Source organism: Condylura cristata, unplaced genomic scaffold (genome assembly GCF_000260355.1).
Source record: "Condylura cristata isolate star-nosed mole 26May11 unplaced genomic scaffold, ConCri1.0 scaffold00011, whole genome shotgun sequence".
Lineage (NCBI taxonomy): Eukaryota > Metazoa > Chordata > Mammalia > Eulipotyphla > Talpidae > Condylura > Condylura cristata.
In genome coordinates, this window is record NW_004567112.1 from 31,866,436 (window position 1) to 31,889,765 (window position 23,330).

The window sequence follows — 23,330 nt, forward strand, 5'->3', positions numbered from 1 at the left end:
TGTCAGCTTTTTATTGGAAGTGCTGGCAGCACACGGGTCTGGGCCCCTCCGCCCCCTCAGCCCCAGGACTCAGAACTCGCAGACCACCAGGCGCTGCTCTTGGCAAGACTTGTCATTCCACTTGCCGTTGGTCAAGAGCTCCACGCAGTTCTCGGCCTTGCCGTTGTTGTTGGGCTCCCCCGGGGCCCAGTTGGTGTAGGCCAGGGGCTCCCCAGTGGGGTAGATGAACTTTCCCTCCGTCTGGATGTCAGTCATGCCCAGGAAAGCAGCCTTGTTCTCAGCGGCTACCAGCTGCAGCAAGGCCATGTTCTCCGCGGCGGAGCGAGGGGTGGCCATCTGTCCCCCCGCCTGTGTGCACACGTTCCGTGCCTCCTCGAAAACCTTTTCAAAGCCTCCTGTCTTGAAGATCTTCTTGCCCACACTTCGGCCCTTGGGGAAGAGCCCCGCTAGGAGAAGAGGAGAGCAAGGTGGGGTGGGGGTGGGGCATGGGAGCCCCTGCCAAAGCTCAGGGGTGCTGAGACCTGTTCTTGGGGGAACAGGGCTCCACCTGGGATGAAAGAAAGGCACTTAGGTCAGAGCAGCCCCAGCTCACGCTGCACCTGTGAGGATGCACCGTGGTCTCTGCGGGCAGATAGAAGCCAGGGCTCAGAGTGGCTAAGGAAGAGGCCCAAAGTCACACAGCCCTCACAGGTAGAGTTGAGAACTAAGCCTGGTTGATCTGACACTGAAGCTTAGACATGTCTGCTCTGCTTCACCCAGTGTTTTCTGCGAGAATCAGTTCTTTCAGGGCCCCTCCCTAGTGGCACAACAGGGAAAGCGCAGCACTGTGAAGCTGGCCACAGTCACTGCAGCACGTGTTCAATCCCCAGCCAGGGAGCTGACCCACATGGCGCAGCAGACCTCTCCTGACCCACCCGCTGCTCCCCTCAGCAGTGAATTTCAGCTGATCGGCCTGTTCTGCTCCCTGTCTTCTTCCCACGCCTCTGATCTGCACCCCAGTTCTTATATGCATAAATAAGTAAATATTTAAAAAAAGAAAAGAATCAGTTCTTTCAGTCACTATGAAGAGCTAGAAGGACTTGGGCGAGGGAAATGTAGTCTGCAGCAGTTTCTGAGTGATGCAGAGAGCGCTGTTTGGGAATCGGGGTGCAACCCACACTGGCTGCACTGTAAATGACTATCCAGATGGGCCAGGGAAAGGTCACTTCTCTTTCGGGTTGTCTCACTGGGTGCATGTGCATCTTTTGGTGTGCATGCATGTATTCTCATGGGTACAGGCGTGTGGGGTGTGTGGTGGCCCTGAGGTACACACAGGTGTGGCAGGGCCTAAGTGCATGTTCGCCTTTGGTGCATCAGGGTGTACATGAGTGGGGGACTTGACACAGCCTGTGGGCACAGGAAAACAAACCAATGCTTGGCTTTTCTCCTTGGCACCCAGGTACTTAGCTGGCTGGGGTGCTTAGGAGCCAACCAAAAAAAAGTACAGCCTTCAGCTCTACTCCTTCAGAAAACTTTTCTTTTTTTAAAGATTTATTTATTTATGCTTACAGAACTGGGGTACAGGCCAAAAGTAAAGGGGTGGTGATAGCATTCACCAGAGACAGAGCGGGGAGCAGATCTACTGAAGCACACTACTGAGGGGAGCAGCGGGCGGGTCAAGAGAGGTCTGCCACGCCATGTGGGTCACCTCTGGGGCCAGAGATCGAATGCATGCTGCAGTGGCTTTAGCCCGCTGTACCACCAGGGAGGGCCCAGAAAACTTTTTTTTTATGAATAAAATTTGCTGAGTGATGTGGACACAAGGCAAGACCAGGGAAAGCAGAGGAGGGAAGGGATTGAAGATTGAGGGAGAGATTCCAGAAGGCCCGGGGCCTCACTCATGTGCTCCTGAAGGCCTCTGACTTCCAGGGGTTGCGGGGTTTGGGAAGACTATCTGCTTTAAACCTCTGAGGCTTACTGGGAGAGCCCAGCAGTGGCGAGAGCCCAGCGGCAGTCTGCCCCCTGCCAGGCCCTCTGTATGAGGGGCATGATGACCACTGACCTTGACCCTGCTGACCTTGGCAACAAGGTCACACACCTAGGACAGTTGCCCAGCCCCAGCTCTCAGGACAGTGCTGGAGTCTCTGCTGCCGTGGGCTGTGAGCAACATCTCTGGGCACTCATACACCTGGCCCCAGGGTGCTGAGCAAAGTACGCTGGGTCTGATTCCTTGTCTGTCACGGAATCAGCACAGCGTGAGCAGGAGGAAGGTCTCTTGGCCTGCTCAGGACACTGGTCAGCCTCAGGTCTCAGGCAGTGCTGATGCTGTGGAGTAGGGAGGGTTCTGCAGCCAGAGAGCCTCCACCATGGCCAGCTTCCATCAGCCTGAAACTACTGCCATGGCTGCATCTCTGGATGCACCCTCTCCCAGATCCTGGAGCGCACAGCTGCATGCTCTGCCCAGACCTTTCTGAGCCCTGTGCCTGTCTCAGTCCCAAGTCAGCCCTAAATACAACTCCAGCCCATTCCAATCCAGGGCCCAGGCCCTGACCCAATCAACCCAGTCTGGGGTCTCACTTCAGTGCCTGCCACACGTTGAGGCCCAGAATCTCACCTTTCTCGTTCCGAGAGGAGACCTCCTGAAGGTGTTTCACCTGTTGCTGTAAGGTTTCCACCTGCTGCCTCAGAGCAGCGATGTCTGCAGGAAAGAGAGGCTGAGTGAAGACTTGGCCACACAACCTGGGCTCAGCTCAAGGGAAGGGTGAACTCCTGCAGGCACATATTGGGGGTAGGGTGAGGGGCTGGGCATGACTCCAGGGAAGCCCACATCTGCTGAACCACCACCCCTGCCATCCTCCAGCTTCCTGCGGTCATGCCTTGAACTAGCTGTCCCCTGAGCAGGTCTCCGCACCTCATGACTCTCAAGCAGGTGACATTTTAACTCTAAATTCTGGGACCCTTTATCTGGAAGGAGGCGGCCTGGATGCATGCTCCTTAAGTCCTCCCCAGCCACTGGGTTATTGGAGGTCAAAGCCATCCTCTGAGTGGGGGGAGGAAACTACGCTTTTCCTGGTGAGCAGATGACAAAGCTGCTCAGGACCCCCCTCCTCCCTGCCCACCATCTTTTCTGCTTCCCACCCGCCACCTGCAATCGAAGGGGCTGACGTGGGGAGGTATGTCCTGAGCAGAAGAGGGGCTCTTCTGTCCCCGCTTGCCTAGCAGGGGCTCTCACAGCTGTGGGTGCTACCTTACCTGGAAGTCCACTCTCTCCTTTCACTCCTTTGTCACCAGGGGCACCTCGGTCCCCCTTCAGTCCCGGGGGACCCCTGGCTCCTGGCGATCCCTGTGGACCCATCGCTCCAGGTGGCCCTGGGAACAGAGGAGAGTTGGGTATGCTCTGTGCACTTTCCAACATTTTCACCCTCCCAGTGTAAGAACTGCCCTGTTGCTCAGCACATCCTTCCCCCACATACAGACTGTGGAACCCACCCACGCACTGCCTACCCCGCCCCCAACAGCCAAACTTCCCTGGGGATAATTCATTTGACTGCTCACACACACTGGCCCTAGATGTACCCAGGCCTCAGAGCACACCAATGCACCCTCCTTGGGTAAAGACTTCCCATCCCCAGCAACACCCGCTCTGACTTGTTGGGTGACAGTGGTGGAAGGGGCTGGCAGAACCCACGAGATATACAGCCCTGCCCTCGCTTTCTCCATACTCACCTGCTGCCCCCACATTTCCAGGGGCTCCATGCTCACCAGAGGCACCTTTGTCTCCTTTAAGTCCTGTGGGGCCTCTTGCCCCTGCAGATCCTTGCACGCCAGGGGCACCCACTTCTCCTGAGGGAGGAATAAATTGGGACGATGAACACTGCTGACAGCATATTCAGCACCTATCACTTCCTCAGAGTGGGCAGAGATTTTCACCCAGAGCTCCAGGGGGAGAGAGAACTAGGGAGACCACACTCCTTACTGCCTGGGCTTCCTCTGTGAAGGGCAACAGGAAATCTTGTCGATGTGGGGGTGTGGGCAGAAGGGGTCAAAGCCAGAGCTGACGGCCTGGGCTCTGCTTTCAGTGCACGTCCTGGGATGCGTCACAGGCCAGCGTGAGTTCCTCTCATCTCCCTCCCAAAAGGACACACACCAGCCACTTACCTTTGGGCCCAGCTTCTCCTTTTGGGCCCGGTTTGCCTTGTGCTCCTGTGTTCCCCTGCCTCCCTGAAGGGCCCTCTCTTCCCGCTGGGCCAGGTAAACCTGGCAGTCCTGGCGGTCCTGGGGAAAGGGACCAGCCATCAGTGACACTAGGACTTCTTGGAGTGGGAGTGCATGATGCGATGTGAAAGAGGAGAGAAGTGGGAGAGGCAGGTCTTCATCCTAAAGATAACACCCAACGGTAATTCCAGTTTGCCTTCAAGCAGCCCCGGGCCACCCTCAGGATGGCCTGTTTCGCCTTCCTGGATGAGATCTGTTCGTGCCTGCTGGCCTAGCTCTGGGGCCACAGCACTGCCTGCAGACTTCTGCGTCCCGCACCCAGCGGCTCACCACATGCTCCAGAGTCCCCTTTGGGTCCCGGTTCTCCAACAGAGCCATTGTCTCCTTTGGCTCCAACTGGGCCAGCTGGTCCCGGCATCCCCGCTTGCCCTATAGGTCCTGGCAAACCTGTAGCAGCAGAAGAAATGGATATGAAACCAGCTCTGAGCCAGCAGAAGCCAGCATGCTGAAGGACCAGACCCCTGGCATTCATCCCTTCGGGGTTGCAAAGGGTATAGAAACTCCACCTCCACACTCCTCAGTCCAGAGGGGACCCAGCAAATGGAGGCCCACACTCCCATTTAATAAGTGAGAAAACAACTTGCCAGAGTGAGAGGTGGACTTGAGCCAGCCTGTCAGAGTCCCCATACTGTGCATCTTCCTGGCCACTGTGTTCAAGCGGGCAGTGTCTGCATTTACCCCTGGTGGTGGACTCCTGGCTCTCCCTTTCTCAGAATCACAGTTTATAACAGAAATGACACCTGCCACTAATCATCAGGGAAATAACAAATCCAAACCACAGGAGCTGTCACCTCACACCCGTCAGATTGGCTTTAGCAAAAAGACAAGAGGTAGCCAGTGATCGTGGGGGTTGGAGAAAAGGAAGCTGTTGTGAATGTATGTTGGAGCAGTAGCTGTGGGAAACAATACAGAGGCGCCTCGAAATGTTAAAAATGGAATACCATATGCTCCAGGAATTCCAATTCTGGGTGGAAGAAACAAGAACACTAACTTGAGAAAACATATGCACCATCTAACTGCAGCCTCGTTTCTGGCAGCTGAGACCGTGGCAGCCAGGAGGCAGGCTGTCGTGGGGGGGAGGGCGATAATGGATGCAGAAAGTGTGAGGGGCACAGAGGAAATAGCATTCAGCCATTAGAAAAGAAGGGAGTTGGTGACAAGTGATGAAGCTTTAGGACTCTCTGCTGGGTAAAATAAGTCGGGCAGAGACCAATATGATATAATGTGACTTATACACAGAATCGAAACAAACAGAACCAGCAAACTCATAGAGGCCAACAACGGACGGGTGGCTGGCAGAGGTGGTATTGTCGGCCAGGCAAAATGGGTGAAGGGAGTCAAAAGGTACAAACCTCCAGTTACAAAATAAATGTCTGGGGGAGGGCATGTGCAGTGTGGTGCTACAGTTAATGATAGTTCATTTGAAAATTGCAAAGAGTAGATTTTAAAAGGTCTCATCCCTACGCAACTGTCCCGCCCGCCCAGGATTATTGCAGGTGTTTCTTCTCACAAACACTTTCCCTTTACAAAGCAGCAGCAAAAGCTTTCTGCCCACCTGCAGCTGTGCCATGTCTTTTTTTCTTTCTCTTGTTCCTCATAAACCTGTCCTTTTAAAATGTAAGGGAAAAAAGTTCTCATCTCAAGAAAAAAAAAACTGCTATTATGTGGGATGATGAGTGTTAACTAGACTTACACTGACCATTTCGCAATATATACAAAGAGAATTGTTGTGTTGTACGCCAGAAACTAATATAATGTTACAGCTCAAGTACATTCAACACAAAAGGCCAGATAAAATGCTCTTGAAGCTATAGAAAACAGAACAAATTATTGTGTGATAAGTGATAAAAGCATGCTATACACACTTGGTTCAAAACAATTTGTTTTAAAAACATGATGGTGGCTGAGGGGCTCTGTTGGACATTGTGTCCTGCTTTTACTTAGAATTATGAGTGAGGCGGAAATGGAATTGAGGGTTTTAGGATGAACCAGCACAAACTATGCTGGGGACAGAGATGACTTTTGGGGTCCACACTGGCTAGGATGATAGTAGGCAGAGAGGTTAGGAAAAGCGATGTCTAGAGGTTGGTGTGCAGAGCACAGAGGCCATGGGAGCACTGAGGAGGGGGTCACTTCAACAGCAAGCTCTGAGCCTCTCTATGAACTAGTTTTGCATCCCAACACCCCCCAAAGGTCTAGCCCTGAACCCTAGTGGCACCTAAGGTGAAGCTTTGTGGACAAGCAGTTTGGCCAGTTGTTACTGAAATTCCCTTCTCCTTGCATCTTACATTCATTCACTCATTCATAAGTTCACTCATTTTAATGAGTGAACTCATTTTATTCACTACACTGAGCTTCTACTCTGCATGAGGCACTAAATGCTGGCATGAGTTGTGAAAGACCAAACATCAATCCTTTTTTTTCAAAGACCATAAAGTTCCGCTACATAGAAAGAGATAATAAAAATTCAAATACTCAATATAGAGCTTATTGGAGCAGCCCAGACCCGCTGCACAGAGGATGAGTAAGGGAAACCTCCGAACCCAGGCCCTACTGGGGCTCTGTGCAGTGGCTGGGGCAGCACCCCAGGGCACCCTCACCTCTGCTCCAGGGTCTGTCTCTCATCTTTACTGCAGGTTCTTGGGGCTGTCTGTATCTGATTGTGTAGGGGAAGTTTCACAAGTGGTCCCACCCAGCCCCACTTGAGTCAGGAATCTGAGGGTGCTCCAAGCACTCCAGGAAATTCTTTGATTCATAGCGATTGAGTGACTGAAGTCACTAATTTGGTCTCCAGCTGGGCTGGGTGCTGCTCTCTCCAAGCGCCAACCTAACGGCAGGCCTGTGCTGGGGTGAGGCAGCTGGAGGTCTCCGCCACCCTCCAGGCCACAGGCTCAGGGCTGACTGTTACAGGGGCCCAGGGATGCAGTCCAGAGCCTGAGAACCGGAGAGAGCTGGCAGTCTCCGGAAGCGCGCATCTTGGAGCCCACCCTGGCTGCCTCCAAGTTCCCTTCTATCTGGCACCCCCAAAGCCCTGACCCATGCATGCTGGGAGTCTTCTTCTGCCTGTAAGGATACACAGATACTTGTTTGCCCTTTTCTCTACAAAGCCTGGGAATCTTACAGATTCTTTGTGGCTGAAGCGCTGTGAGTTTCCTTCCTCTCTAACTAAAGTGCAGCCCCAGGAAGGTGAAGAACACAGCTGACCCCTGCATAGGCCTCACCCCTTGCCTGGGGTCCCTTCATCCTTGCTGCTTCATTGAGTCCTTCTTGCCAAAAAGATCCCTCAGGCCAGTATTTCTCAGGTAATTCCCTCAATGATCAGCATCTTTGGAAACCTCGGGAAGATGTACCTGATTGTACAGCAGGAACTTTACCCTGAAAACAACAGTCATTTGTCATTGAGTGGCAGATACTCTCATTTGCCATTGGGTGGCAGATACTCCCATTTACAGGCGAGCAGAGTGAGTCTCAGCACACTGTGTGGCCTTTAGGGGCAGGGCCTTCTATATCCAAATTCTCTTACTTGCCAAATGACACTAATCCACCCCTGGTAAGATTTCAGCTAGGGGCCTCCCTGGTGGTGCAGGGGTTAAAGACACAGCCCTAACAAGCTACAGTCAGCCACTGCAGGATGAGTTGGATTGCCTTTGGCCGGGGAGCTGACTCACATGCACAGCAGACCTCTCCTGACCCACCCACTGCTCCCCTTAGCAGTGTATTTCAGTAGATCTGCCTGTTCTGCTCCCCACTCTGTCTCTGGTGAATCCTCTCACTGCCCCTGCACCTCTGGCCTACAACCCAGTTCTTATATGCATAAATAAATCTTTAAAAAAAAAAAAGATTTCAGGTAGGATTAAATGATTACTCAAGTGAACTGCTAAGCACAGACAAAGAAACATGAGCTCTCTTTCCTTCTCTCCATAACGAATGCAGGGCAAATCCTTTTCATCAGATCTGAGTATGGCACCACAGAGCCTCGTCCTTTCTCACCTGCATGCACAAGCACCATCTAATAAGGATTTACAGTGGCCAAGAGCTGGAACAGGGGTCTAGAGGCCCCTAAACACCAGTGATTTACTACTTGCCCATTCTTGGAATGGGAAGAATGAGAAGGTCCTTGGGAGGAATCCAGCTGCTGAGAGGTGGACGGAGGCACCCGGACTGGGCAGCCAGCCATGTGCCAACTGGTACAGGGGTGTTTCAGAGGCCTGAATGTTTGGAGGAAAGCACCCCCTTGGGAAGAAGTCACTCTGAGGCTCCCAGGACAGAAGAGGCAGGGTTGCTGCTGCTGATGATCCTGATGCCCGCCCCTCCCCACAGGACAGGCCCCCGCCCCGGCTCTACCTGGATCCCCCTTCTCGCCCCGGGGGCCCTCTCTCCCGTCCCGGCCATCGCGACCCGGCAGACCAGTCTCTGAGGGGTTACACATGACCAGAGTGCAGGCGTTGGTCGCGGATCTCGGGGCATAGGTCTTCATTTCTGCTGCCAGTGCCCCCGGGGACTGTGTGAGCACGATCAGCACGGAGAGAGGGAGGAGAAGCATGGCCTAGGCAGATGAACAGAAAAGAGACGCTCTTGGTTCTGAGACATGGTTAGCCTGGCCCAGCTCTCAGAGGTCAGGAGAAGCTCTTCCCCCACCTTCTCTCCCTCCTGGGGACTGGGAGCAGCAGGACTCGGAAAGCAGTGTAGGAGCAAGGTGAGCATACACCTGGCTGGGGAGGATGTGATTTTCCCGCTGAAACTTGGCCATGGTTGACGGCAGCATCCATCTGGTCTCAGCTGCCCTGTGAGGTCCCTCCTGTGCCCTCCCATGGGCACTGCCATCGGCAGGGGGTGTTCAGAAGTAATTTTGCTCACTGAAGCCATCTGTCAAATCTGGAGTTCCTTGAGTACCACTGTACAGGACTTTCCCCGCCTTGAACCTCCATTCCCTCTCAGTGCCATTACGGTAGGTGACCTAACTGCCACAGGCAATCCCTTCCTCACCCCTGCTGCCTCAGCAGCTTAGCACTGCAGGTCTGAAGAGCTGGTCTCAGAAGGAAGCAGAGACCCGAGCACCCAGTGGCATCTGTTCTGAGCACAGCATTGGTGGTGGTGACTTGTTTGCCAGATCTCCTGTTCCTATACTGACACTATCTCAGTGAGAAGTTCCAGGTGAAAGCTCTCAGAGATACTAATTAATAGCTGGAGGATCCCGGGATAACTAGCATTCTGACCAGATCTCCCAGAAGCCTTGGAAGAGGGGACATGGGAGATGCACCCATGCAGGGGAAGTTTAGCTAGGGGAAGAGGGGAGAGGAAAGAGCATGTGTCCATAGGGCAGCCAGTTACCACCTGAGGTCAGGGTATGTGCAGGGCCAGGATAATGCCAATGTTAGCCTTCACCCCCCTCTCAGAGAGAAGCTGCAAAGGGTTGAGTAAGGGATGGGCCTGCAGGAGTTGCAGAGGCTGAGAATAAAGCCAGTGCACTGGGCAAAGGAAAGGAGGTCCCAGGGAGGCAGAGGCGATGGCAGGCAAGGAGCTTCCTGGCCAAAAAAGTGCCTTCTCTAGTTTGGGGTTCTGGTCTGTGGACAACCCCTATTTTGCACTAGCCTCTTTCACTTCACTGCTTCCCCTGGCATCCTGGGAGTCTCTAGAACATGCAGCGAGGTTCACAGGCCAGTGGCAGCTTTGCTGCACCTGTCTTGGCAGAGGCTTGCATGTGGAGACAGAAGGACCCAGGCTGGAGCAAGGACCTCGACGCCCAGCTGCCTCAGCTCTGGTTCCTGCACCACATCTGCAGTAGAACGTAAAACAATACATAGTCTTCCCTATGGCTCCAAGTGACATGGAAACCACCACTCCTCCACAGTGCTCAGTGTATGCCAATTTCTCAAACTAAGATTTCATTGGGAACCAAAAAATGGTCCCTGGGGATATTGGTTGGAAAGCCATAGAGACCCAGTCCAGTTATATATTTTTCAAGTAAAGACTAGCTATATTTATCCCTGTCCCCCAGTCCCAGGGTGGGCTGAGAATGCCTGGTCTGTTTCTCTTCTTTCTGAAGAATTCAGGGATGGAAAAGAGCTGAGAAAGAAGCTGGAATTGGGTTTTTTCACTGAGGCTTCCAAACAATGGTGCCCAGGGTCTAGTTGGGTGTCATCCCCCACTTATTCACTCTCCCCCAGCCAGGAATGCAAATCTCCCATTGAGTAAAGGGAGCAGAGAGAGGAGAAGAGAGGTCCCTATCATCCAACCAGCTCCCCCCCCTCCCCCCCCACTTTCCACAACCACATCTATGCTAGAACAGGACACAGCCCCGGCCTTCCTCAAAGACGGTGTGTTTAATCACGGGGCACTAAGGAAAAAATGAGAGGCAATGACAGAGACACTCACAGTTCTTTTCTCCAGGACTCCAGGGTCTCCAGGCAAAACAGCCTTTCCTTGGCAGGCGCTGGCTATTTATACCTGCCCTGTAACCTGAGCTGCCCAGTCCCAGCTTTTGGAGAACTTTCTTCAAGAAGTGGGGCAATTTTCTTCTTTGTTGACTCATTCACTCTCACCCCCTGGGTTTGGAAACCTGCCACTGGTATTCATAACACTGTGCACATATCACCTTCAGTCCATGCCCACATGTGCTCCTCAGTGCAGACGGGTGATTGAAGTGGCATCATCGGTGTCTGTATTTTACAGATGTCCAGGAGCCCGAGATCCAGAGGAGACCAGCAAGTGGTATAATGAGCAATAACTACTGCAAGAGCAGCCTGCCTCTGCAGTTCCCAAGAGCCAGGATCCACAGTGCCCACTTCTCTTCCTCTTTCATCTCAAGCTCACTGCCTGGGAAAGAGCCAGGAACTCCTTAGCATAGCTGGGCAGGGTGCGGCAGGTAGATGTGCTGCAGAGGTTGGTGTAGATCCCCTTCTGGGGCAGCAGGGATGGAGGGGCTGCCACGTGACAGGGGTCACTCTTCTTACACCACATTATCACACCCTCTGTCCTTTTGTGGGATGGCCTTCCCTGAACATCCCTGTCCTTGCCCCGCCTCCCTCGCTGTGTTTGTCTAAGCAAAGCTCTAGAGCCCTTGGAGAAGCTCATAGGCTACTGGAAGCCATTCCAGCTTCCAGCAATGTGAGGCCCTCTCACTCTGACTGTGGTTGTCTGCGTCTTCTAATGTCTGTGACTTTACTTGTCCTTCAGTTCTCTGCGGATGTCCACACCTGAAGCCCATGTCTCCAGGCCTTTCCTTCAGCCACCCCATGGGTGGTGCTGATTTACCCCTGGCTTTTGATACTCCTTGGGAGCATCTCCTGTGTAGTGTAGAATCTATGATGCCAGATTCCCTCAGCAGCTAGAGAAGGTCTCCTGTTTCCATATTGCAAGCCTTATAATGGGGAAAGGAGAGTCTCTAACAAATGGTTCTGGGAAACTGGAAGGCCACATATGAAACAAAGAGGTTGAATTGCTCAATAATGCAACACACTAAAATAAATTCCAGATGGATTAAAGATTTGGATATAAAATGTGTAACAATTACATATATAAAAGACAACACTGATGATACCTTTTATTGCATCAATAATAAAGATGTTTTTGGAAAGGGAACCCTATGGCTCGGGAAATAAAAGCAAAAATAAACAATTGAGATGACCTCAAAAAGCTTTGACACATTGAGAGAAAATACAAGTAGATCAAAAACTCATCCTATGGAATGGCAGGAAAAAACCCACATATTACACAATTGACAAGGGGCTGTTATCCAAGATCTACCCGGAATTATTTTCTACTTTGTCTGGAGAGTTATGGTTAGAAGGAGCAATCCAATAATACTATGGTCCACTGGAATTTGCATATGAAGTGGCTAAGCTTGGGCCAGCACCAGCATAGGGGGTCTGGACCAGGGAAATCTACAGCCAAGGAGTCACATTACCCCAACTGGGTAATCAATGAATTTTGAATGGTGAGATTATGGACATTTTACTGTTTTTTTTTTTAAAGATTTATTTATTTATGCATACAGAACTGTGGTGTGGGCTAGAGGTGCAGGGGCAGTGAGAAGCTTCACCAGAGACTGAGGGGGGAGCAGAACAGGCAGATCGACTACACTGCTGAGGGGAGCAAGGGGCCGGTCAGGAGAGGGTTAGTCAGGAGAAGTCTGACCCACCATATGGATCAATCAGGGGCTGGAGATTGAACTGCACTGAACTGGCTTCTGCTTGCTTGCAGTGCTGTGCTTTAGCCCATTGCACCACCAGGGAGGGCCCAGATTAAGGACATTTTAAATTTGCAAGAGAATTCTAAATTGTTGGAGAAAACCTAAATAATAGGGTGACTTTATAAGGTGAATCAGCCATGGGTGAAGGCATCTGATTCCCCATGTTAACAATCATGGGCAGCACGGCTGGGTGAGCTTAGTTGTTAAGCAGAAAGTCATGGCTCCATAGCTGAGACTTTAAAGCAGTAAATGCCTCTGGCAGAAAGGAAGTCCCCTTGGGAATCCAACTGCCACTCTGTAACTGAAGGAGCAAAAATTATAAAAGACCACTGGTCAATAAAGTCAGAGACTTGTGACCAGCCAAGGAAACGAAAGTCCCGCCAGATGCCCTGTTGGAGAGTTCAGAGCTGTGTCATAGAGACAGTAAAGTGAGGTCCCTGATGTGAGCCAATGATGTGGGGAGGGGACAAGCGGAAACGATTATATTTAGGAAAGAAAGTGACTGTAAGCTCTGCATAGGTGTTCCGGATGGGTACAGTAAACAATATCCACACTTCTAAAAATATCCAGAGTATCAAGGCTGGTGGTGCCAGCCACTGCAGGAGGCAGCCCTCTGAAATGAACCTGTCAGCAACTAAAAAGGCAGCCCTCTTAAAGTAACCAAAGCGTGGTCAGAGTAATTTACAGTGATTGGTTTAGTACCGTGATTTACAGACCAAAGCAATATATTTTTCAAGGGCTACAAGTCCCTGTGGCAGGCCCAGGGCCCACAAAGTACCCCCCAGTAGAATATGACCAGGAAAGAGTATTATATACTAAAATTTGGGGGGTGTGGGAGGGTGGGTGGGGGGAAACACCAGCCAAGAATCAAAGTAATTCACGACATCAACAAAAGGAAATATAAACTATATGATCATATCAATAGAAGCAGAGAAGGCACCTGATAAAAAGATTCAGCATCCATGTGTGATAAAAAACTCACCCAAAAATGGGGACGAAGGGACGTATCATCAACACAATAAAGGCCACATATGACAAACCCACAGCTAACATCATACTCAACAGGAAGTTTTTCTCTAAGACCAGGTACCAGACAAGGACGGCCACCTTCACTAGTTATTCAACATAATATTAGACTCTGGTCACAGGTGTAAAGCACCCTCAAGCCCAGCACCTTTATCTTAAGCCTAGGAAAGTGACATTCAGCCAGAAGTCCCCTTGACCAAAAGAACAGTCTACCACGCTAGATCCCCGGAGCGGCAGCACTATCTCCGTTTCGGAATCCACACAAATCTCCCTCCGGAAGGAAGGGAGGAGCACTCCCCAAGGCTCCGCCCCAGTGCAGCGGCCTTTCTCTAGCCCACAGGTACCCAGCCCCGCGATTCCGGGGTGCTGTAACCATGGGGAAGGCAGCAGGCAATGAGGCATACTTCCAGAGGTGCAACCTTTTCTGGTGCGCCGTCATAACCCTCTCCTTTGGCTATTACACGGTAAGGACTCAGCCCCCTGCTCCCCAAACCCTAGCGAGAGGGGAGAACACCCCCATTCTATAAGGGTCCGCGCTTGCAGGCGAGAAGCTGCGCGATTTCGGCTCGCGCAAACTCAGCGCGTAAAGGCAACCAGACACTGGAGACAAAGCAAGAATACAAGTTGATCGGCTCTACTGCCTGAGAAACCCGCTGCCCAAGCTTTCCTAGTATGTGGGCGGGGTCGACACCCCACCCGGGAGACGCGTTCAGATCTCTCAAGATGGTGGCCCCGAAGGCCGACGCGGGCAGAGCTGCGACCGCCTACTTCCGTGCAGCCAGACCCTTGCCCTCTCTGGTGACAGTCCTGGCACTGGGCTATTTCGCGGTGAGGCGTGGGGTGGGAAGAAGCACTTATTTTGGCTCGCCGGGGCCGCGAAGGCCAAAGAGCACGAACGCGATCGTGCGCATGCGCTTCCGGCAGTTGCCTAGGTTACTGGAGTAAGCGGAAGTTCGGTGGGCTCTGGACTTTCTCTGCTTTAGTGGTCCTGCCTTTGGGTGCGTTTGCTACTGCTTAACTAGTTTGAATGGATCTGGCGGACGGAAAGCTAAATGGACAGACTGCTGTAAGCCTGCCAAGTCAGAATAGGGCTTCCAAAGCAGAATATTTCAGGAGGTTGAAATCGCTTGGAAAATGGTGATAAACCTAGGGAAAAACAGGATTTAATTGGCAAGAATTCGGAGGATATAAATGTTATGGCCTAGTTGAAGACGGGATCTCTGTTGAGAGTGTGAGTGACCTTTGTCTAGCTTCAGAATGTTTCTAAAAGATTACAGGAAAAGCCTGCAAAGTAAGTTGGAGGTTAAGTACAATTTGAAGTAAGTCAAAGCTATTTGGATAGTGCCCAGGAGATCTGGGATTAGAAATGTGTTGTCAAACCTGACCATTTTTGCCCTGAAGACAATCAGAAGTACACTCTGTTCTAGATTCTGCATCATAGACTAGTTAGAATATAGTTGGAGGAAAACTCTGCTCACCATCAATCTCCCAAGAATAGTTTTTAGAAAATAGACTGGAAGCCCCGACGATTTAAGAGTTTCTTTCATCTATATTCATTCCTATAGTATCAAGAATATTTCATAGCCTCTCTCAAAAATAAAATCACTGATTGAAGTAACCTAATAAGTGTTCTGTGACTGGTTCTCTTCCAGTGGGTTGTCTTTTGGCCTCAGAGCGTCCCTTATCAGAGCCTGGGGCCCCTGGGCCCTTTCACTCGGTACTTGGTGGACCATCATCACAGCCTCCTGCACAACGGGTAAGGAGAGTGGCAGGAATAGGATGTGGACGCTGCTGCTCCAGTCCTATTATAGATCTGGAAGCTCTGTGTTTGCCTTTAGATATCTGAGTGATGCTAGTTCACTTTAAGGCACCTTTCTTATTGGAGTTTCTATGTTAGAGCTCATCAGCAGAGAAACATCACCTTAAACTAGACCAATTTTTTTTTTTTTTTTTTTTTTTTTTTTTTAGGTTTTGGCTGGCCTGGCTGATTCATGTGGGAGAGTCCTCCTATGCCATGGTATTGTGCAAGTAAGTGTTTTTTGGTCTTGTTGCTTTTGTTACCTAATATAAGTTGAGAGTAACTACATTTAAATAATTCATGCACTAGTATGCTGAGAGCACTCTCAAAATAAGCTGAATCCCCACACCTAATGCTGAGCCTAACTTGGAGGGAATACTCAGTAAATATTTAATGATTGAATTAATTTCACTTGGGTTAATCAATACTTGTTTGATTTTGGTGGGGTTTTTTGTTTTGTTTTGTTATTTTAACATTTTTTTGTAGGGTCCCAAATAAAACAAAAGATGAAGAGGCTACCTTCTAATTTGGAAAAGAAGTGGACCTAGTTGGTAATTCTCCACTCTGGTTTCACAATGAATCCACTATAGGAGCTTTTGCAGAACACACCTTTCTGGTTTCTAGACTCAGAGATTCCAGTCCGGTTGGCCTTGCTTCAGACATGGAAATATATTATTTTAAACTCCACAGATAATTCTGAGATACCATGCAAGTTAAAAGCTCCATAACTAAACCCTACTCAGTAGATGCCAGGGTAGCCTAAAGCTATATGAAGCAACTAGACAAATTTCTGTTTAAGTTTGTGTTTTATGTATAATATATGTACATATATGTGTTTTTTATATAATATATGTACATATATCCTGTACAGAAAGTATGGTATGTAGTATAATGAAAAAATGGTTATAATAATGTCTCATTACTTTGCAATGAATTCTTTTCTGATCAAGATTAACTATCACTTCTGTCATTGCTGTATTACTTCGAAAAGTGGAAAACTTTTAAAGATACTTTATTACTACTACCTTGATATTTCATGTCATGTTTTTTCTAGAGTTATCAGAATAAAGAAGTTCCATTCTATCTAAATTTGTTGAAAACTTAGCAAAAGTGAATGTGAAATTTGTATTTATTTAGTATATATCAGGATAATCTTTTGATATTCCTCCTTTAATCTGTTAATGTGGAAAGTATATTGTTTTACATACATTTAAAATTTTTTTTAAATTAGAAGTCACCCACATGAGACTTATTTATATAAAGGTGAGACTGTAGCAAGCCATTTACTTTAATTAGAGTTTTGTTGTAAACAGCCTCATTGAAATGACTATATGACAGATGCTTCTTTTTATTCTGGGAAAAGCTTTTTACTAAGCCCCTGTGTGTATTTTAGCTCATGAATCACTTTAAAACTTGGTGAGATAAATATGGTTAGTCCTATGTTTCAGATGGGGAAACTGATTCTGAGAAAGTGAGTAGTTTACCCAAGGTCATATCTGGTAGTTGTCCTAACTAGGATTTACATCTAATCCATCTTCAGAATTCTTGCTCTAAAGCCAAACCAATGCCTTTTAACTCCATCTGCTGAGCAAAATCACGTGAGCTGCACTTTCAGATACCATGTTCCAGGCAGTAGCAAGACCGCTTCTCAGGAAAAATTGTCCCATCTTAGACGCACAGCAAAACTGAAAATAAATGAACTAACTTCGAGTTAAGAAGCTAGAGGGAAATGGCAAAATAAACCCAATGACAATAAGTAGAAGGAGTACATTTTAAGGAAATGAAAGACTAACTCCTATGAAACTATAACATTAAGAGTCTGGTGGCTAAATTTTTCTTTTATTCTTTTCTAGGTATAAAGGCATCACAAATGGTTGGGCTCAACTGTGCTGGATACTACAAACATTCCTGTTTGGGATAGCATCTCTCTCTATCCTGATTGCTTACAGACCGAAACGCCAAAAACAAACTTAAAGAAGATCTCTAAAAAGCTTCCTCTATGTTGACATTCAGTCTGACCTTTTAGGGGGGGGTGTTCTGTTTACTTGATCTTTCTACTTTCTAGAAAGTTGAAACTCTAATACAGCATTCTCACGCATATTCTGGTTGAGGTGAAGTAGACTATACTATAGGAAAAGATTTTAGTTTTCTAGTTCTTCGGACTATGGTGGAGGGCTTCCTGAGGTCCGTCCTCGACTATCTGGGTGCTCTCTCTTCGTCTTGTTGACACCCACACTGAGCGAGCCTGTTAGTATACCGTTGTTCCACTTTCTGCTTCAAGCCCTTTACCCTTAGCACCACCATCTTATCTTCCTCTCCCCAGTCTTTTCTCCTTTTCAGACCCAAGATCAAGTGACACTTCATTTTAACACATCTGCATTCCACACACATATTTAGTAATTACTTGTGAGACAGGGACTGATCCTCTCAAACTTTCATTTCTCACACAGCGAAAGATGAGGTGAGCACATGCTGGGAGCAGGCATTGAGTGATCACATAGAGAAACGAAGCACATGCTGACAGCTGAAGGGAAGAACTGGGGAACACCTTTCCTGCTCCTGCCAGTCAGAAGTGCCCCTTCCCTCTGAGTGGCCCCTGGGACACAGTACTTTGTAGGGTGCAGGGGTCTGATGGCCATTGGTAGATTGTACCTTCAAATCAGAATAACTTCCAGCTTTACTTTGCCCTTCAGTCCTTTTCCCACTGCCTTGCACACATGTGTTTTATCAATATTTATTGACCAAAGCACAGAGATTGACTTTACATTCAACTCATTCAGAACCATTACAATTTTCATGTGACAACTAGAATACCCATGCAGGGTACCCTTGTCTCAAAAGTAAAAGGCTACCCTACCCTAGTGTTGTACCGTGGTGCTGTGGGTCCCCTGATAGGAAGTCTGTCTTTTTCACACCTTCCTATTCTAAGCCATCTTCTCCAGACTCTAGATGTCTCCGTCCATTTCTCACTCAGACACATAACCATTCCTAGTCTAGAGAATCTAACCCAGGAGTTAGGTAGCTAGTTACTATCTGTCACATTTGCCTGGTTATACTGACTGGTTGGGGCAAGAGAGTCATTGACTCTGTCTCTTGCTCTGGTAAAATACCTGTGACCCCTAAGATCCATTATGGCTCCTCTCCTGGGAGACCATGTACGTGATCCTTCCAAGGTATAGTGTGGCCTGTTACTTATTTTAAGCAAACGTTTATGAATAACAGCCTCCTCCAAGTGAAAGAGACTCCAAGTGAAAGCAGTCCTAAAAGATTAAAGACGATGAGTTGTTTCTGGTGAAGGAGTAATTTCTACAAACATAACTGTCTTTCCTTTTTTTTTCTTATTATTCAAAAGTTACTTTTTGGTAAGGAAAATGATTTTTGTTCATAAAGCTAAAACTTCCTGGAAATTCAGCCCAGGATTAAAAGCATGGTTCTTACCAAAGAGAATTGTCAGGGACAGCTTATTGAATGAAATGGATTAATTTGAATAAAATGCTGTGAATTCTCCAATCAAATCGTGGTTTGGCTTTGTTTGACTTTTTATGCCTTTTGATTGTCGCACACTTGAAAATGATGTACAACTCAAATATCAGGGTTTTGAGTCTTGTTAGTTTAAGTGATAAATGCAAAAGGCCCCAAGTAGGATGTGTGTCCACCAGCTGCTCATAGACCCACTGACAAAGGGTTAACATGAGTATCTCCTTTCGTTCTGACTTATCCTTTTCTTTATTTTTCAGTCTATTTGATGCACTCTAGGTAGCAGGTTCTTACCTGAGTAAGAGTAAGAGTCTCACTTTTTATTTAAAAGCCAAAAGTGTAACATCCTACAATCTTATTTTGGGGTATTGTGGCAAAGAGGAAAATAGGTTAGTGAGCAAATGATCCAGGTCATTTATTTTATAGATTTTTAAGGTCAAATAACATCACAGAGACTAGACTTCCCTCCCCACTCCCCAGACCAGGAGCTTAGAACAGAGCCTTTGAAGCAAAATATAAATGGCAAAGCTCAGACCGGTCCAACTAGCATAGCTCATTTGGGATGCCATCAAAATTCTAGCTTAATCTGCTCCACTTTGCTGAAATTTTATTGAACTACTCAGAATATAAGATGAGGTCATGCTTTGGGTCCACTGACAATGAGTATGCTGAAGGGACTGTAGAGATCTTCAAATAAACACTCTCTCAGCCTGCATTTTACACGGGGTGAAACGACAAGGTAATGACCAACATCACACCAAAGCCAGTTTGGTGGCAGATCTGGGATCTCTGACTTCCCCATTTTTTTACCAAGTTGCCTACTAGTGGGAATGAGTGAAACATCTGATGTTCTCAACAGCATGCATCACCTCCCAAGTATTTCACAACTATTACCCAAGAATGATGCATTAACAGTGAGAATAGTTTCCACCATTGTTCATGGCCCTAAACCCCAACATCCTGTTCATGTTACTGGCGCCTGCCTTTGATAATGTATCCATAGCAATATACAAGTATTGTAAACACTTTGCAGACACAGGGGCTTTCTTGCCATTGTTGAGAAGAAATGGCAATAATACTTTGCACATGTACACAGAATAGAGGGATTTATAACATTTGCGAAACTTTAACATCTGCACAGCGAGACAGTTTGCCTGGCTTATGTTCTGGATATTCCAGAGTATTTCCTAGTAAACTGAAAGTAAATATGTTATGAAATTACAATGTTCAGTGTGTCACTAGTGTTGTCTTGGGATCCTGTCATACAAAACACTCCATCAGCCAGAGGCAGGGATGCCTAATGTGGTCCCATGATACCCTCTGAATCTGCAGGAACCCTGCAGCATGGCCTCCAGGTTAACGGGTGCAAACACTATGGACACCCACTGTGTACTTGGGATCGTGGACAGAGCCTTGCTTACAATCTTTCATTTAACCCTCCAAGAGGTTAAGTGCTGCCATCCCATTTTCCAAGTTAGAAAACTGAGACATAATGAAATTAAGTATCTTGCTAATTATCTTAACAAGTGATAGAACCGCGAATCAAACCTAGAGTCCCTGGTCTCCAAAACCTATGTTCATAACGAGCAGTCTGTCTTTTGATGGCAAGCTCCAAATAGAACCAGAGCATAAAATCTCCCCTCACATTAATACATTCTCTAGAAACACAGCAATCCACATATTTAAAATAGACTCCACCATCTAATTCCTTACATAGAAACCATTCCATCTCTACGTCAAGCAAGGCATCCGCGTGAAATGCCTCTGAAATAGCAGCCAGGACAAGGTTTTCCCGTCTGAACATGACTGAGCAAAGACTGGTTCCCCGTAATGAGTGGGTTTTCCCTGCCTTCCAGGAGAGGGGACTGCCAGCAAGCAAGGGTGGAGATTCCTTTAAGTACACAAAACTTCTAAATCCCAATTTTTCTGGCCACCCGACTTTCACTCCATTTCTACCCCAACCCCATGCCCACACTGCTCCCTTTCTCCAGCCATCACTGGGGGTGGGGAGGGGAGGCGTAGGTTAGTCACCGTCTTCCATCCCTGCAGAGAGGGCGTTGTGTGGCCCACACAGCGCTGAAGGCTTCCTAGGTTGGTGCCTGTGCCAGGACAAGCAGACAAGGAGTCTTTGTGCAGCTCCGACCCTCCCAGCCACCAAGGCTGGCCTGTGCCTTTCCCCCAATGCCTCCCGGAGAGATGGCCAGCCCTATTTCCTGCTTCCCTTGGCCCTTTGCCTTGAGCATGCGTTGAGGGAGCAAACCCCTGCCAGGTTTGTCTGTGGGGCTGAGCCAAGGTGGGAGGCCCGTGTAGCTCGGCCTGTGGAGGCTCCGCACCCCAGGGAGCAAATCCCACATGTTGGCGTGGTACCCCTGTAGCTTGGCCCACCTCCTAGCTCTGCAGCCTCAGCTGGGGTCACTGTGGAACCTGGTGCTACCTGCTAGGGCGATGGAAGCAGGAAATGAATGAGCTCAGCCCTCTGGAGCACTTCACTTATGCAGGCAGTCAGTCACTGGTGTTCTCCCCCCGCCTGAGGGTTGGTCACCGGAAGACCCCCACCGCCACCCAGTACCCGTTGTCTCTTACCTCCACCTTCCTGCAGATTCCCTCACTAACTTGTTCACCTGGGGCTCAAGAAGCCTGAGAGTACTAAAGATCCTGGATTTCAGAATTAGATCTATCTGGCTTTCAACCTGGGGTCTGCTGCCATCTAACCTTGACCAAATAGCCCTTATTTGCAAAATGGGGATGTGGGCACCTACTTTATAGGTTTATTGGTGCAAGGATTAAGTGAGGTAACAAGTGCAGTCTCATCACAATGTAGGGTCAAAGTTTAGCAAATAGCAGAATAGTAGTAAGTGGTACTTATTGTCATTAATTTCAGCTGGCACTAACTTGCTTTGAGACCTGGCATGCAGTTGGCATACTTCCCTCATTCCTGGCACTGATGTCAGTTTTCTCTATTTTCCACTTCATCTGTCATTTCTAGAAAATGTTGGAAGAAGGACACAAGCAAAGTGGGACCTTACCTACTATCTTGCCCAGACATTTTCCTCTAGTTGTTTAGGCTGATTTCTGACAGTGTGAAGAAATAAATAAATTTCCAAATTAAATTCAGCCAGTTTCTGGAGTGATTCAAGTTCTTCTAGTTCTAATGGATTTTATAAGAGAGCAGCTATATCTTGTAACAGCAATATTTTGTCTCCTTTTTATTTGTACTTTATTGCATTGATCGCCCATGTATAATTAATAATAGTGGTGATGTGGTATCTTTCCCTCATTCCTGGCCTTTTTTTTTTTTTTTTTTTGGTGCATATAACTGGGGTGTAGGCCAGAGATGCAGGGGCTGGGTAAGCAGTGACAGGATTCACCAGAGGCAGAGTAGGGAGCAGAATAGGCAGATTTCTGAAATACACTGCTGATGGGAGCAGTGAGCTGCACTCTCTGCACAAGGAACAGCTCCCTGGCCTGGATGGAACTCACAAACTGAGGCCCAGCAGCGCAGGGACACACTGAGACTCAACCTCTAAGTCACCAGGGAGGTAAAGAATACCTCACTACTTTCTCCTGCATGCATGTGTGAACTATTTAAAACAAATAATTATCTTGTTTAAGAAATGTTTATTTCTATGTCTTAAGAGTTTTTTGTATTTCTGCTTCTTAGAGGCTGGCTATTGAATTGCATTACATAATGCTTTCAATATTTCTTGAAATTATAAGGATTTTAATTTTTGTTTCTTTGTTCATATGACAGGCATGATAGCTATTTTTATGGAATTCCACTTGAAAATGAGTTAACCAACAATTTTTTATTTTCAAATTAGTGGTTGATGCACTCAAGGACATTAGAAATTTTAGGGCTGGGAGAGAAAAATTTCAATTTGAATCTCTCCTCGCAATACATAAAAGTTCTAAATGGAACAGAGATTATACCTTTTTTAAAAATCGGAAAACTATTTGGAGAAAATATTGGAAAATATTTTTATAGACTTGATGTGAGCGATCACAAGTAGGCTGTAAAGCTTAGAAGCTATAAAAGAAAATATTCAAATATTTTGCAACCAAAATACCTAAAACTACTGCATCATGCAAGACGTTATAAGAGAAGTAAAAGAGGACAGAAGAATGGAGTAAAATATTGACAGTAAGTAAAGAACAGGCATCCGATTACTCATCAGAATATTCAAAGAAGGGAAATATAAAAAAGTATTTGACTAGAGAAATACTTCACTCATAGTGAATAGCATTTAAAAATAAACAAACAAACAAAACCCAATACAGAGTAATGTCTTTCATCACCAAGTGATCCAAAATTTCAAAGATAAATATCCACTACTGGGTAATGTGCATCTAAGCTTGATAGATCTACAGCTTCAGGTCACTTTGTTATAGGGCACCCCAAATCTGTTCCAGAACAGGGGGAGAGGGACACCCCTGAAGCCCCAAAATCCTGCCTGCTCTAAGTGGGTTCTGCCATCCACTGCAAGAAGACAAAACATATAAAACTTTAATGAAAAGGGACTTTAACACAGTGAATATACAATACGGAACACAAAGAATATAACTTCTAAATCAAACACCTGAAGT

At 47.7% G+C, this 23,330-nt stretch overlaps 2 protein-coding genes across 2 annotated transcripts; one reads left to right on the forward strand and one right to left on the reverse strand.

The window, feature by feature from the left end:
- On the reverse strand, positions 1-10,646 carry SFTPD (surfactant protein D). Its single transcript, XM_004680702.2, has 8 exons — positions 10,630-10,646; positions 8,599-8,800; positions 4,525-4,641; positions 4,138-4,254; positions 3,706-3,822; positions 3,232-3,348; positions 2,594-2,677; positions 1-446 (listed from the first exon to the last, which is right to left on the reverse strand). Exons 2-8 carry the CDS (start codon positions 8,795-8,797, stop codon positions 70-72), a joined length of 1,128 nt encoding a protein of 375 aa, XP_004680759.1. The 5' UTR covers positions 8,798-8,800; positions 10,630-10,646; the 3' UTR covers positions 1-69.
- Positions 10,647-13,800: 3,154 nt separating this feature from the next.
- TMEM254 (transmembrane protein 254) lies at positions 13,801-18,778 on the forward strand. The gene is made up of 4 exons (XM_004680703.2): positions 13,801-13,935; positions 15,124-15,227; positions 15,440-15,499; positions 17,123-18,778. The coding sequence occupies exons 1-4, from the start codon at positions 13,846-13,848 to the stop codon at positions 17,241-17,243; spliced, it is 375 nt and encodes a 124-aa protein (XP_004680760.1). The 5' UTR covers positions 13,801-13,845; the 3' UTR covers positions 17,244-18,778.
- Positions 18,779-23,330: the final 4,552 nt, after the last annotated feature.